The 15625-nt window shown below is 52.6% G+C and overlaps 1 protein-coding gene across 50 annotated transcripts in view; it reads left to right on the forward strand.

The window, feature by feature from the left end:
- The window catches only part of EPS15L1 (epidermal growth factor receptor pathway substrate 15 like 1), a 104068-nt gene that overhangs the window by 74302 nt on the left and 14141 nt on the right, over positions 1-15625 (forward strand). For 11 of the 50 annotated variants that reach the window (XM_013994629.3, XM_021083588.2, XM_021083594.2 and 8 more), the window contains 4 exons: positions 1581-1641; positions 2634-2716; positions 8604-8736; positions 11045-11092. In XM_013994629.3, the coding sequence (XP_013850083.2) occupies positions 1581-1641; positions 2634-2716; positions 8604-8736; positions 11045-11092 (325 nt within the window). Of the gene's footprint in view, positions 1-1580; positions 1642-2579; positions 2717-4781; positions 5051-8603; positions 8737-11044; positions 11093-15625 lie in introns of those variants that run through there. The other 39 variants (XR_002341604.2, XR_014837460.1, XR_014837461.1 and 36 more) reach the window with 9 other exon arrangements.

Below are 15625 nucleotides of genomic sequence, written 5' to 3' on the forward strand. Positions count from 1 at the left end.
TTTCTCAAGATTTGATTTTCCCTCCATTATCATTTTTCTTCAGCCCAAAGAACTTACTTTAGCACTTCTTGTAATGCAGGACTATTTTGTTGTCATTCTTGAATATATTTGTGCCCAATCTAGAATTATTTTTTTCCTTTTGCCGCTTGTAGGATGTTGTTCCACTACCGTTTAGTCCTTCTTGTTCTTGAGAAGTTGTCAGTCTTTCAGATAGTTGTAACATGTTGTTTTCTATGGCTGCTTTATAGAGCCTCTCTTTATCTTTGCTTTCCAGTAGTTTGTATAGGATTTGGATATGGTTTTCTTTGTATTTATTCTGCTTGGGTTTGCTGAAGTTCTTATGTCTATGAATTATGTCTTTCACCAAACTTGGTAAGTTTTTAGCCATCAATTTCTTTGATTTTTTTTTTTCTTCCTGTTTTCTCTCCTTTATCTGTGGCATTCCAGTTACACATATGTTCTGGTGTTATCCCCACAGGTCCCCATGCTTCGGTTTCTTTTCATTCTTTTTTTTCTCCTCTTTCTTCATGTTAGGTAATTTCTACTGATTTATCTTCAACCTCACTTACCTTCTCTGTCGTTTTTTGGTTAGCTTATCTAGTGAAATTTTTAGTCTAGATATTCTACTTTATGGTTTTGGAATGTCCATGTTCCTTCTGTGTAGTTTCCCTTTCTGTGCTAAGATCTCTTGTCTTTTCATTCATCTTAAGTATGTTTTCCTTTACCTCACTAAGCACAGTTATCTCTGCTTTTGAGTTGTCCTCCATCTGAGAATTTCAATATGCAGGTCATTGGGATTGACTCCATTGATTGCCTTTTCCCTTGAGAACCACATTTTTCTGGTTCTCTCTGTGTTGAATAACTTAGAAATGTATTCTATGCATTCTGAGTGCTTTGCTGTGGAGACTGGACTCTGTTGCATTCCTCCAAAGAATGTGGGTGGTTTTCTTTTAGCAGGCAACAAACTTGGTGAGTCTTGCACTGCAGGCTCTCCCTCTCTCACCTGTGGTTTCATTCCTATGGCCTTATCTGTAGGCTGCTCTGAGTCTGCCCATCCACACAGTGTAAGGGTCAGCCTGAGATGTGGGCAGAGCTTGTCATGGAAGTTGGGGCTCCCATCCTCTGCCTGTCCTTTCCAAATCCCGCAACCCTTTCTTATGGCTGTGGTTGTCCTGGGGCTCCCTCTTCAGAACTTTAGTCCACAAAGACAGTGAATTTTCTACTGGAGTCATAGCCTCCCAGTAGCTGTCAAAACAGAAAACTCAACCTCGTACTGTTTTGTTTTGTTTTGCCAAGTTTCAGTTCTCTTCCAAAGTCTTTCTGCTTTGGTTCGCCTCCTGGGTCTTCAGGTGATTGTTTTGTTTTGTTTGGTTTGGTCCAAAGTATTTATAGCTGTTATCTGCAGGAGGGGTTGATCTGCTGGGATTTGACTCTGCCTGGATTTAGTTTAAAACATTTTATCCTCCCTACAGCCAGGGCACCAGATTGGTGTGTATAGATGTCAAGGAAGTTTGTGGTTGAATGAATGGATAATGAACAAGGGAACTGCTTTTCACTCTCTCTTCTCTCCTTTCATTCAGCTCGACCCCTTTGAATCCAGTGATCCTTTTTCATCATCCAGTGTCTCCTCAAAAGGATCAGGTGAGACTGATGGCTTAATTTCCTTCTCACTCTTCCTCAGGCAGTGGAATAGCACACCTGTTTCCAAAACTGATGAGTCCTCAGTGTTTATGTCATTAGCAAGTGGCACCTAGATTCTCGCTCAAGGCAGTGCGGCCCATACCAATTCCCTCTAGCTGCCCATCTTCCTGAGCAAGAGCTGGCATCTTTCTGGAAAGGAAGCTTGGCAGTAGGGGTTTAATTCAGTCATAATACCAATGTGTTAGTTACTCTCTACTCATTCCTCCTTGTGAATCTTTGGTTCATTCCTTTGGATTGTTTCCTAAAGGAAGCCAAAGTTCTGCTGAGGCTTGTGCTCTAGGCGCTGTGTTTGAGAAAACCTTCTCTCACAGTATAAAGCTCTTGAGCCTTTAAGGAAAGGGGTGTTTGCAGACTGCCCCTTGCTTTTTGGGAACAGGCCCCACTGGGTACTGCGGCCTTGCTTAGCATCTTGCGCTTGTTAGTTAACAGAGCTTGATTTCATAGGTGGGCTTGTGGGTTACTCCAGGCAAATCGCCTCCTTCCCTCGCCCCGCAAAAGAGAAAGCGCAGCAAAAGTCTTTCCCCACAGATGACCTCCCCACGTAAATTGTGCAGTTGGCGGGTCCCCTTCCTCTCACTCTCCCCTCCCAATCCGGCAGGACAGAGGCTCTGTTTCCCCAGGGCATTTGTCACCCCTTTGGTGACTCTGAACATTGCTGGCTTGTGGCACAGACACAAGGCAGAGTCCCTCTGCTCTCCCTGAGCTGGCTGTCATGGCCAGGATCCAGGTCAGGACCCAGAATAGACAGGAGATGGGGGAGGCCTTTTTGAGGGGTCTGCACCCAGATTCACGACCTTGGCCAACAAATGTGACCTCCATGGGTCTCCGGCTTTAGGGGCCATTGAGAACAAAGAGGTGACATTTCCCCTTTACTCCAGGAGGTGTGTTCTGTGGACACCCTGTAACTCTGCCTCTGCTGGTGCTGCTTGCAGGTCCCTTTGGAACCTTAGACCCCTTCGGAAGTGGGTCCTTCAATAGTGCTGAGGGCTTTGCCGACTTCAGCCAGATGTCCAAGGTAAAGCCCCTCCCATGGAGCCCCTGTGCTCTCCCATTATCCTTGTGCCTCTTGTCGTGGTCTTGTTGTGGGCTGCCAGGCATAATTGTTTAATGCCACATATGTATTTCCTTGGCACCTGTCACACTCTGAAATGCATTCTCATGTGAGGTCATGATTCAGCAGACAGGGTCTGGAAAGCGCCCGTGACTGTAACTGGACCTATTTCCCGTCCTTAGGCAGAACTGCCAGAACCCTGAGTCCCTCCCTGAGGCATGAGTGCCGCAGGCTCCCCCTGCTCCCTGTTGTTTCTGACGGCCATCAGACCTCAGTGAATAAAGTCTCTGTGGCTGAACAAACTTGGGAAGGTGTTGAGCCAGAGGGCCAGCCCTGATGTGCAGCCCGCTAAGGATGGAACCGTGGGCCATGGGCCAGAAGGCAGGAGATGTGTCTGGGTCTGCCAGTGGGCAGAACCTGAGAAGGATGTGGAAAGTGAGGACTAGGCTTGGTGAATAAATGCGCAAGTGAAAAGTCAGCTGTGCAGGAAGGACCATAGTCACCCTTGGCTGGACAGGACGGTGTCTGCCCGGCCAGAGTTACATAAGCTGACTGAATATAACCCCACAGGTGGTGGTTGAGCTCATTTGGCAGGGGCTTGGGTGTGTGGTTAGAGAGTTAGATCTTTAATTTAGCAGGAAGTCAGTCGATAGATAATGTCCAAAAGGAACAGATTAAGAAATAAGAGTGGAAGCCTATGAGGTTAATTCCATAGGAAACTGCTAAGTTGAAGATGTTGGCCTTGGCGAGTGAGAAAGGGTCGAGGGCCTGCTGTTCTTCGTTCTAACCTTTGATGTCCCTTGATTTTTGACTGTGGGTCTGGTTTCTTTGACAAGGATTAGGGAAGCGGCATTAGGTGTGCACATCTTGGCCTGAGTCCCAGTCCCTGTTGCTGGCACCTGCGTTTGCTCCTCTCCTTGCAGGTGAGGGTGGGATCCCTCACAGTTAAAGAGCTCAGGCAATGCAGCCTTTGGCCCCGGAGTCATAAAGCCTTGCGATCGATCGTTGAACCCACCAGCCTTTCCTGCCTGCTCCGGGCTTGGGCACTGGGACGACCCCCTGCAGATACAGTTCTCTGATCTTGCGCCCTACCTGGGGAAGGCTCACAAGCCAGTGGTGGCGAGGGGGCGGGGGAGGGAGCCCCTGGAGTGGGTGGCAGTGGGCGCCCACCGTGGGGACTCCTGTGCCTCTTGGACCCGCGCATGCCAGCTCCTGGAGGTGCCCTGCCTGCTTCCTCCATGTTCACTCAGCCTGAGGGGTGCACAGCTCTCTGGGCACTGAGCTTTGTGGTTAGTAATGTGCGATCGTGGTGTGTGGCTTCCAAGAAGCATCTGAGATTCTGTTTAGCTTTTCAAAGAAGCATGTGAACATAAACTGGCGGTAGCAAATCTAGCTTCAGGTGGGAGGCAGAGCATCTGTTTGCCCATCGGCTGCCTCAGGAGGGAGCCAGAGGTGCTGGGATTGTGGCCTCTCTCCTTCTGGTGCCCGGAGGGAACGAGTCTACAGCCCTGACTTGGAAACTGTGACACTGATGGTTGGGATGCTATGTGGGATCAGCCAAAAGGCACCCAGGGCCTGAGATTTGCCTCATTTACCCGTCACTGCATGGAGCTGTGTGTCCTCGGCTTCTGTCCTTGTTTGCAGAATCTGTCAGCCACACGGTGGCAGCAGCTTCCAGGGAAGGCACTCACGGTTGTATTCTCGAGCCAGCTCCCTGCACAAGGCTGACCGCGGAGGCCGAGGGAGTGAGGGAGAGCTAGCAGAGGGCATGAACCAGGCCCCCTGTTTCAAGAAGGACCTGAGTTGAGGCTATTCGGGCTCATGGGGCTGCGATGGGGCCACCAGAGTGGTGGGGCCCCAGATGGCAGCAACGGCTGCCCCTCCCTCCCCCAGGCAGTGCCTGCGTTTGCTGTAGCTGCAGACTCGCCAGAGCCTGGATCTTCCCTCTTTCTGCCCCTTCTGACCTAAAGTGGCATTTTCCCTCTTCTCATTCCATTTTCCCTCTCCTTGGTCTCTTGTCCCCCGGCAGGCTGCACAAATGTGCACTTGTGACTTCAGAGCCAGTGCACCTTCCTGTTGGTGGCGCTGGGTGGGACAGAGCTGGACAGGGCTGTGGAAAGTTTGTCTCCGGTACTCCATTGTTTTGTTTCCACGATCCCGTCAGCTCCTGCTCTCATGCCACTTGCCCAGACGAATACAGGGCCCTAACCCCCAGGTCTCTGTTTTTCCCTTTTGGTTCCCTTTCTGTTTTTCAAGAACAACATCGTGTGTATAAATAAAATGCTGAAGGAAATGAAAGTAAAGTGGCAAGAAGGTGTTTCTTTTTTGTTTTTTTGGCTTGGTTTTGTGTGTGTGTGTGTGTGTGTGTGTGTGTGTGTTTAACATGGCTATCTTTTTCCCACCCGAGTGTGCTGGGGAGGCAGTGCATGCTGGTGATGCACGCTGGTGCTCTTTCTTAACTTCCCCCTCAGATGGAGTGTCCTCCTGCTGCCTGGCAGTGCTAAAGGAAAGTGCCAGGCAGCAATCTGACTCCAGGAGATTCCTTCGAGGTTCTCTGGGCTTGCATTTTTAGTTGAGGTCCCCCCATACCTGAGGAGATTTTTCTAGACAGTATCAAGCCTACATTACCTTCCTTTAAGAACACATTCCCCAAAATAGATATCTGAGAATAAAAATAAGACTCTAACTTATTATTTTACTCCTCCCACCCTTAAAAAAAAAAAGGTCACCTATGAAATACTTGACCATTTGTCAGCCCATTTTCAGTTGTTTTTCAAAAGCGTGCATTCCTCTTTAGGACAATTTTTTTTTTGGTTGAGAGTCATTTGCTTTAAACCAATTATTTAAACTGTGAACCTTTTATAGAGCTGCTTTTCATATAGTAGCTTTCTGTCCCTTTTTTTTTTTTTTTTTTTTTTTTTCTTGTGAGCACACTTCACTCTATTCGGCCAGAGAGCCCCTACCGGCTTTACTGAAACCCTTCTAAAAATAGCGACTTTCCCTGAAGCCACTGTCTGAGTAGGAACCAGTCAGGTCCCAAAGGAGGCTTCTTGGGAAACTCAAAGTCATGAAAGTTGGGATTCGGAAATGACGCAGGCTTTTCAGTATTAGAAGTGATATAATTCCCTGCTGTGGGCGAACCAGGCGTTTACGGTTGAAACCCTTTTACCTTGGAGTGGGCCCACCGGTGCAGTGGGTTCAGACAGAAGAGGGGGTGGAGAATTGGCTTGGCCTGCGGTGTCCCCAACCAGCCAGGAAGATCACTGCGGCTCACGCTCCAGAGTGCAGTGTATGAGCTGGGAGGATGAGGCCTCGTGCACCTCGAAACTCAGGGGGAGTCCAGGTGTCCCTCTGTACCCCTTCCCCAGAGGGCATGCATTCCCAGCATCCAGGACAAGAACTGGGGTCTATGCGGGGCCTTCCGGGGCTGGTCACGCCACCTCTCCACCAAGAAAATTGGCTTTGATTCCTGCCTGCCTGTCTCAGGTTGTGGTGAGAGTGGAGAAAGCCTTGGACCCAGGGCGTGCCCTGTGCATGACAGAAGCAGAGATACTAGTGTTCCCCCTCCCTTCTGTCTCCTTAGCCCTCAGTCTGTCCTCTTTCCCAAACTGCACTCACGCGTTTTAGAGCCGAACTAAACTACAGGTCGTCACTGCACCTTGGTTCTCCTGCTGGCCCTGTCTGGATGACAGGAAGTGGTAGAAGGAAAGCGTTGCTGGGCGATGGGGGGCATGCAGATGCATGGACATCCAAGAGATGTTCTAGTCAGGTCCACACCCTTGGCTTGATGATACCATGCTGCCTTTATGCTGATGTCCTCTGAAATGCTGGGTGGAGCGATTTACACATTACCTTTTTCTGTCCTGCCGTAGCCCCGTGAGCCTGTCATTATTGTCATTTCACGGACAAGGAAATGGAAGCATGGAGCTGGTAGCAGGGCCTCCAGATCCTACCCTGACCCCCATGCTCTGCAGAACACGTTCTAGAAACTCAAGCCACAGGTCTTGCAGAGCCTCCCTGACTTTAGTGCCGAAAAGGACAAATGTCTCAAAGCCTGGGAGAGGGGAGTAGCCATCATGCAGGGGAGTACTACCTTCTTTGCTGTGCCACAGCCCTGGCAGCCCTTCTCGCCCAGGCTAAGGTGGTCTTGGTAGGCAAATGGGTCTTCCCTATGTGACCCCTTATTCCCCAGGCCTTCTTTGCTGCTCTGTCCCTTGCCTGCATCTGTACAGTGTCTCCCCCATGGGCCTGAGGACAGTGCCCAGACCTCCCGTGGGGGCTGGGCTGCCAGCAGCCGAGTGCAGGGCCTGGGACTCCTGGCCCAGGAGGCGAATGACGTGGATTCCCACCCCGACTCCCCCACTGAGGTGCTGTGTGACTAGCAGGCCACATCTCCTCCCTGTGCCTCAGTTTCCCCATGCATAAAATGGAGGTGGGGACAGTAGGACTCTGTCCCAAGGCCGTTGGAAAGATATAGTGAGAAGACCTGCATGGAGTCAGCATCTCCTACTCTGGAGGCCCTGGAGGGTGGGGTAGGATGGAGCAACCCAGGCACCCAGTGGGCTTGGTTGAGTGTGCAGCAGCCACCGCCGCCACCCCCCCCGCCATGGGCTGTCCGCCTCTCTCCCACCTGAGACTAGTATCTGGGACTAGGTGCTGGGGCACGGTGGCCACATCCCATCCCATCCCATCCCTGTAACTGGACCCAGGAGAAGCGGGGAGCCCTGTTCCGTGACTGGCGTCAGCCCTTCTCTCCACTTCTCCAGAGATGTATTGAAAGCAGATTACCTAAGATAGTCCCAGTGCCTTGTGTTTCTGCTTTGTTTTCTGTCCCTCAGCCCTCTTCACTGGGGAGAGAATTGCAGGTGCCCTTCCCTGAGTTCCCTTCCTCCATCCCTGCTTTGCGTCTCCCTTCCTTTGCTTTTTAAGGAATGCGTTAGTGTTTTTACTCCTGTGTCCACCAACTCCTTTTATGTCTGATGAATCACCTTGCTCTACTTTTTCCTGGTTATTTTCTGTTTTAGTGAAAGTGGTCCCCCACCCCTGTAGGAAGCGATCTTTTCCCTTTGGGGTGTAGCTGGTCCAAGGCCTAGCACTGTGCTGGTGCTCCAGGTGGGGTGCACACATAGACAAGTCCCTGCCCACCACAGGCAGCTGTCACAGGCAGTTGCCCTTCAGGCCACCCAGTTAGGCTGGAGGGGCCGGGGTACCCATCACTGTGGCATGGTGGCACTTGTCTTGTCAACTCCCACCGGGATGTCCAGGCAGGCACAGTTAGCTGGAAGGGGTGTTAGGGAGAGCTCTGGGAGCGGCAGTGAGGTCCAGCCAGTCTCTGAGGGAGAAGAGGGACTTGAGGTGAATGGGGCAGGTTAAACCCCCGGTTGGAGACCTTGTGTATATGGGGGCCTGGGGATGGGGGCTCAAAAGAGGTTCCAGGCACTGGGAAATTGCTTGGAGGAGACTGGGAGAACTGCAGGGCTCAGGCCGAAGAATTGGGTGAGGGGGCAGCTATGACGAAGGCCCTGCGTGCCTTGAAGAATGCTGAGTGCTTCCCTCCAAGCTTCAGGGCCATTCAGTGCTGCCTGCCTACCCACCTCCCTACCCACCGCACTGCCCTGCCATGCCATAAGCCCATCGAGGCACCAGGCCACTCTCGACTGCTCTCTGTGTTTGCCGGCTGCCCTTCACAGGCCGGAGGACCCCGGCTGTTGAGGGTGGAGTATAGTGGGTGCTCGTGAGAGATCCCGGGTCAGAGCGGGGGCTGTGCCGCGCAGCCCGGAGGGCTCGGTGGACGTCCGCTGCCTCTGTGTTAACAACTGTTTCTGCCTCTCTTTCGTGTCCTCTCTTACAGCCCCCAACTTCTGGCCCTTTCACCTCCTCCTTTGGAGGGGCAGGATTCTCAGATGACCCCTTTAAAAGTAAACAGGACACTCCCGCTCTGCCTCCGAAGAAACCTGCTCCTCCTCGGCCTAAACCGCCCAGCGGTCAGTACGCTTTCTTCTCTCACAGCCACCCGCCCACCGTCGCCAGATGGCTGGGACACCGAGGGCCCCTCTGTTCCCCAACCCAGAGTAGAGCAGATGCCGCGGGTTCTGCAGTCAGAGCAATAGACGGTCTGCCTGGGTCACATCCACCATGTGCCTGGGGCATCTCCTGCTCCACCCGCTCTGTGTCGTGCAGGCTCCTTGGCTCTGGGCTCTGAGAGGGGCTCCAGGGTGGTCTCCCGAAGGCCAAGGCTCCTAGCCCTCCTCACAGCCCTTGGCTCAGGATGTAGTCGTGGATCCCACCCAAACTCCCTCCCAGGCTGGTTCAGGGAGGGCTCGTGGCTGAGATGGTGGTAGCAGTGGCTGATTTCAGCCTCTTGATCTTGATCCAGTGCCTCCAAACTAGTTAAGGACACGGGGTGGAAGTGGGGGTCTTCCTCGGCTGTATTTGATGTCAGAAGGGGCAGGATGGCTCGGGGCTCCCCTCTCCTCAACTTTCGCCCCTGGCAGATGGCTCTGAGCAAGGGGTTTCCTGCAGACCCTGCCTCTCCTGGCTGTGGTGGCGCTGCTACTTTTTCTCACCAGGGAGCCCAGGTGCCCCACCCCCCACCTCCTCAGGATACTGAGGACTATTACCAGCTCATTCGTGGGACCTCTGTTCCGTGATACCAGTAGGTGTACAGGCCAGGTTACCAGACTGGAAAGCAGAGAGCTATTGCTCCAAGCAGCTGAGGGATTCACTACAACTTTCCAATCCCTTTATCCTCCCCGCCCCGCATCGTTTGCTCTGGTCTCCAGGCAAAGGAACCCCTGTTGTCCTTAGCCTCGGGATGGCCACAAGAGACCCTCACGCTCCCTTGGTTGTGCCTGCTATTCCACAACCTCTCTTTTCCCTGTCCCTTCTGTGGCATTCTCCTTCCTGCCTGAGCTCCCCACTCCATTCCTTCCTCAATCTGCCCCCGGGGCTCCTCCTCACAGCCTGTCATCAGTGCAAGACCCCGAGTGCACTGGTTACAGTGGTGGTCGGTACAAGGCTGGCTGGACACAAGGTCCACCTGTCACTAGAGACAAACAGGGAAATTTATTTTAAAACACTGCCTCCTTCCTCCTGGCACCTGGACTGGCCAGGGCTTTGTTTCAGGAGGACAGGAACTCTGCCCACGGTGCCCAGTTTGGCCTTGTGAATGAGTCATGAGAGAAAGCACTACCAATGGGCTGGGTGAATTTATAACAGATTTTCTGTGAACTGTGAGCAGAAACTATGCATTAAGAGTTCACTTCTGTAAGTCACACATCAAAGGCATTTACTGTAAAACGGGAGGAGAAAAGCGAAAACAGCACAGGAATTCCCTTGTATCTGTGAGAGGCCGCTGTATCTTAGATGGAAGCAGTGGTCCTCGGTGGCCCTTGGCAGTCTCCTGATGGAATGGCATCGCGCCTTCTCACTCTGCCCGGAAGAAGGGAGTCACAGCTGGCCTGCATGCATGTGCACATACTCTCACACAGTGCTTGCACACACCAGCCCGTGCGCCACACATGTGAATGTTCTTACACTCGCGTGTGCACACACACGCCCAGCAGCACAGCATCTGTCTGGCCTCGAGGAGGAGCTGCTCCTCTTGCCAGCTGTGACAGGCGCAGAGCTTCATTCTCACCTTTCCCCGAACCAGTCCTGGGTGCTTTTGAACTCACCCTCCGCTGTCACCTCCCCATTGCGACCCTCCCCACTGCCCCCTACCTTGGCTTCTGCCTTTCAGGATGCTGTGGACTTAGAAAGCAGAACATGCCAGAGGCTCAGCTGACCTCCTTGGAGCTGGTTTCAGGGCTTGGGCTTTTTTGGGCTGTCCATGTTTGGGGAGGGGCATTGGTGCTTGTATCCAAGGGGTCTCAGGCTGCCTTTGCTCATGGCTTTGGGCTACCACACTCTTGCTCTGCCACGGCCAGGGGGCTGAGTGCCTTCATAGCCTCTTGCCATCATGACCCTCAGGGTGCATGACTGTCATCTTGCAAGATTCTAACAAGACCTGCAAGACAGGGCAACACCATGATGGCCTCTTACTGGAATCAGAAAGGAGCGTGAGAGGTCACGTGGGTGCCCAAGTCACACAGCAGGGCCAACCCTGAACCCAGTGAACATCCCCCAGCCCTTCCACCCCCCGCCCCCATTCCCCAAGACAGCTGTAAGGAGAATCAAGCTGTGAGGTTCAGGTGCTCTGGAAAACAGCCTGTGCAGAGTGTTTAATCTGTGAGTGGCCGTGACATGCCCGTGTAGAGACCTAAATGTCTTTCATCTGATTCTCTTACCTAGAAGCAGTGGCTGAACAGAAAAACCCTGCATTGTACACGCTGCTGGGTGGTAGGTACACACGGTGTGACGTTGGAGCACGTCCAGTGGTGTTTCTGCTGTGATTTCATACTAACCTCTAACATCCTGGGAATGGCTGGCTGTGCCCATGCGCTCACGAGGGCCGCCTGACCCAGCAGGTGTCACTTAACAAGGTGGATTTGGGAGGGAGAGCATTGGGCCCTTAGAGGGATTCAGAGGTCAGTGGCCACTCCCCCCCCCCCCCACCGCCATTGCTCCCCGGTAGAGGGAGTTGAGCCCAGCTGCATATGTGGCCCTTCTCTCTCCCAATCTGTGCTGCGTGGGGTGAGGCCGCTTTACACCGGAGCAGCTCGGTAGTTATCTGGTTATTAGCAAGACAAGTCAGCAGGTGCATGTTGGAGAAGTCCCACTCAGAAGGTTTGTCATGAAAGCCTCAGGCATGGCTCTTGTTCTCTTGGCTGCTAAAGATGGGAAGCAACCAGGAAGATGTCCAAGTGTTGTTGTTGTTGTTTTGTGAGAAAGTCCAGCATTTTGCAAGCGAGGGATGGAATGTGCTTGTCTGCTCTTCTTGCTGACCCAGCCTTTTCCCGCCTGGAAGGGCCACATGGCCAGCATTTGGTGGTGGCCGCCTTCACCAGGGAGTGCTGCGTGGTCACGCCTAAGGGCCATCCTGACACCTGGGGGAGTCTTGGTCCCAGGCAACTGTGCAGGGAGGAAACGAGGTGGGTGCCCTGCTCTTGGGGCTGTGTGGCCCTAGCAGTGGAGCCGTGATCCTGTGGAGGTGGGCAAATGGGCCATCCAGACTGCCAGAGGTAATGGTTTTTTTTTTTTTTCCGCAAACCATACGCACATCTTTGTACCTGCGCTTCAGAAACCAAGAGGAAGGGATGGGGTCTTCTGTAACTTCTCCATGTGAAATGGTTCTACATGTGAAGTGGGTCTGATTTGCCACATTCCCACTTGGGGCTTGTCTGCAGGGGACTCAGAGGCTTGTGGAACCCTGCCAGGTCTTTGCACCTGGAGTTGGCTCCAACGTGTGAGGCCAGGGCAGGTGAGCCTGATGCCCTTTCCCTCCAGCCTCTTGCCCACCTGTCTGGCTAAACCCCGAGAGGCTGCTTGATCAGGCTGGTTTCACGTTCCGGCCCACTTCCATTTCCCTGAGGGGCTCTGAGCAAGTGTCTTAACCTCGCTGAGCCTCAATTTCCCTGCCTGAACTCAGGACCAGCTCTGGCCTAGCGTGTGGCCTCTCGCCTTGCACAGTGGTTACCATGATGAGTGAGGTGTGTGTTAGCAAACCCAGCCCCAGGGCCTCCTTCCCTAGCTCCTGTCCTGGGGAAAGAGAGGCTGGGCCTGAGGCGGTCATCCACACAGAGAGTCATCAAAGGCTCCTTCCCGGTGAGATTGCAGTTTAGCAGAAGTCTTTGCAGTTGAAAAAAGTCAGAGCGTGGGTAGTAGAACTTCAAAGAGGGCTCCAGGGTCCTCTCTGGCACAGCTCAGCTGTCATCACTCCTGTGGGACCGAGTACACTTGTGGGTCCGTGTGACTCCTGGTTGCGGGGTGCCATCTCTTGCACCAGAGGCTGCAGTTCTCACATTTTGTGGGAGCTGTTTTTCATTTGTGTTTTTAAGTTTGATTCATTGATGTGCGATAAACACATATATATAAGTGTCAGCCGATGCAGTCATGGTGGTGATCCTGCCAACTGGGAGCCTCGCCAAGATTCTCTGGGACAGTTCTAGTGTCATATGTGTGTGACCAGGACAGCCTGTGTCTGGCCATCTGCTCTGACCCAAGCCAGAAAGCAGACCCCTGGGGACTTTGGAGAATCACCCTCTGGGGCGTGTGCATGGAGCTTTGGCGTCGGCACTGAGTTCTCTGTGCCCTTTTCTAGAAAGGTCTATCAAGGTATGAAATAATCAGCAGGTGTCTGTTTGGAGTAAAGAGAATTGGTTTCTTTAGGCAGATGCAAAACAGACCCCTCCGCAACCTCTGAAACCTGTCAGTTAGGGTTAGCACTGCCACACCTCCCCCAGGTAAACAGTGGTGTGCTTTCTGCAACGGACCGGAGATCGAGATCAGTCAGAACTCACCGCTGAGGAGTTTCTAGGTAAAAGTTGTTGATTTGCAAAGGGAGAAACAGATTTTTTTTTAAGTGCAGGAAATGGCTGTGTGGGTGTCAGTGATTGGGCCTCGCGCCTGCGGCGACAGATAGCGGGATCCTGCGCCCAGGGCCCCACCCTTGCCACTTCCTGCCGGCGCAGCCCCGCGTTGCGGTTCCTTGCAGCGCCTGGGTGACACCAGCTAGCGCGCCTTCACCGCTAACCAGCCAGTCACCTTTAACCTCTCCCCAATTTAATTATTATTACTGCTAACGACCTTTTCACCTACAGAATAAAGCCACGCACACACCTGTGATGTCTTTTTTGCCCCCCCCCCATAATTTTTCTGACAAACCCAAGACCACGGGATACCTTTTAACCAGTGTCCTGTTTGATTCAAATGATTCTCAAAAAAAAAAAAAAAAAAAAAAAGAAAGAAAGAAAAAGAAAAGAAAAAGCCATTTCTCCCCTAGAACACAGGTCCCCTCCCACACCTGTGTGGACTCCTCGCAGGGTGACTGACTGCAGGATCTTCCTTTGGGGCGGTTTTCTGGTTGCCACCCACTGTCGGGCCAGCCCACTTGGCTGGCAGTCAGCTTGACCGTCCTGGGAGCTGCCACACCGGACTCTATCACAGAGAATGGCCCTGATTCAGACATGGTGCCAGCCCGGTGCACGCTTGGCTCTAAGACGCCAGGCTGGGGGTGAGGTCAGGGTGGTCATCCTTGGCCCGTGTGGGTCCCAACCCCTTGTTTATTGCACAAGATCCACTCTTAAAGTGGCTTCTCCAGTTGAGCCGTGCGGTTAGCACCTCAGCCTTTAACTTAACTACTTTAATTCCGTTCCCACGATGATTTCGAAGAGATAATTCGGTGGGTACATGTGAAGTTCTAGAATGGGACAAAAGTAGTTCACCGCCAACCAGAGATGCCTGGAAAATTGCGGCACTCGCTGGCCAGCCAAGGCTGGGGTGCACCAGGGCTGGGCGGGACTTGGGTCCCAGCAGAGGGAGAAATGTCATTTTCCTCTCAGCCTCTTAACACATAAAATGCCTGGAGATGAATTGTTCCTGGGGGTGAATTTCTGTTCCGCAGAGTCGGCTGAGTTTGAAAATAGAAGCGTTTGCCTATCTTAGCACACGCCCACCCTCCTGCACCCAGAATCTAGCGGTGGATTGAGTGGGAGTTGAGTGACGCTGTTGTCACCCGTTATTCATTGGGGTGCAAATGCCCAAGCTGGGGTCCTGGAGCAGAGAAGTCAGGGCTCAGCCATCTGGGATCTGGGGGCCAGCAGGGCCTCATGGTGGGGTGCAGGCCCAGAGAGCCTGGACATCCCTGTCTTGCATCTGAGCATGGGTGTGAACAGACAGGAGCTGCCACCCTGACCCCAGCCCCTTGGTTCCACCTACAGCAAGGTGAGGGGCCCAGGGAGGTGTTCCCGTGCAGCCCTTGTCTTTCTGCTGGGATGCATGTGGTCCTTAGTCTCTTCATTTCTCACATTCAAAGCACTGAGTCAACCCCCTCCCACTGCCAGTGTCAACTGAAAAGCAGTACGGGAGTGTATTTGAGTGGGTGATGGGAACCAGCCATAAAAAGAGTGAGAGTGGGCGGGGTCGCCATCTACTCCAGGCTCTCTCAACTCCGTTTGTGCTGCCCCCACTACGGGAGGAAACTTCTGGTGGGCTCTGCACCCCCCACTCTGCACACGTGCCTACTAACCAGCTTCCAGACCCGCTCTGTGGCACCCTGGGGGTTTTGTTAAATGTGGGCACGGTGCCTCTCTGCCCTCGAAGAGGTGTGTTCTGGCAGCGTTGGCTCTCCTCTGCAGGGAGGAACAAAGGCTGGGCCACCACGGCCCCAGGGCTTCCCCCACCCGGCTCTAGCTAGCATCCCCCTGTCCCCTCCAGGGCACCCCGGGCCCCTCAGAGCAAGCGGGCTATTCCAGCAGACGGTGTTGAAGGCGCAAATCAAAGAACAAATATTCTTTTGATTTTTTTCAAAAAGCAGAACTGTGAGCCCTGCCGGTCTGTATTATTTTTGTTGTGAAGACTGATTTGTGATTTGTAAATTCATTTATAAGTCACATACCCGCCTCTCCGTTTTTGCTACAAGAACTAAAGTAGCCCCTGTCAGGTTTCCTGTGAAGGTCTCAGGAGACTTCAGTGGAAACCTCTTGAAAATCGTATTTCTAAATCAAGAGGGTATTTGTCTTTTGAGGACTCCAAAAATGTGGCTACTTTTCTCCCTCTCCTTTTCCTGCTGACAATGCGATGACCCCGCATCCATGGGCTCATCAGCCACCTGCAATTTCTACCCCCTTTGACCACCCCAGGCACCTCACAAAGGATGAAAAACACATCAGTGTAAATCAACTCTAGTAAAAAAAAAAAAAATTTTTAAGTAATAAACAAATGATAAGAAAAAAAAACACATCAGTCGTGGGGTGCCTGGTGGATAATAGTACG

Source organism: Sus scrofa, chromosome 2 (assembly GCF_054392235.1).
Source record: "Sus scrofa isolate SSC_HxYL_T2T_F1_AM1 chromosome 2, Sscrofa_HxYL_maternal_Yorkshire_Landrace_v2.0, whole genome shotgun sequence".
Classification (NCBI taxonomy): domain Eukaryota; kingdom Metazoa; phylum Chordata; class Mammalia; order Artiodactyla; family Suidae; genus Sus; species Sus scrofa.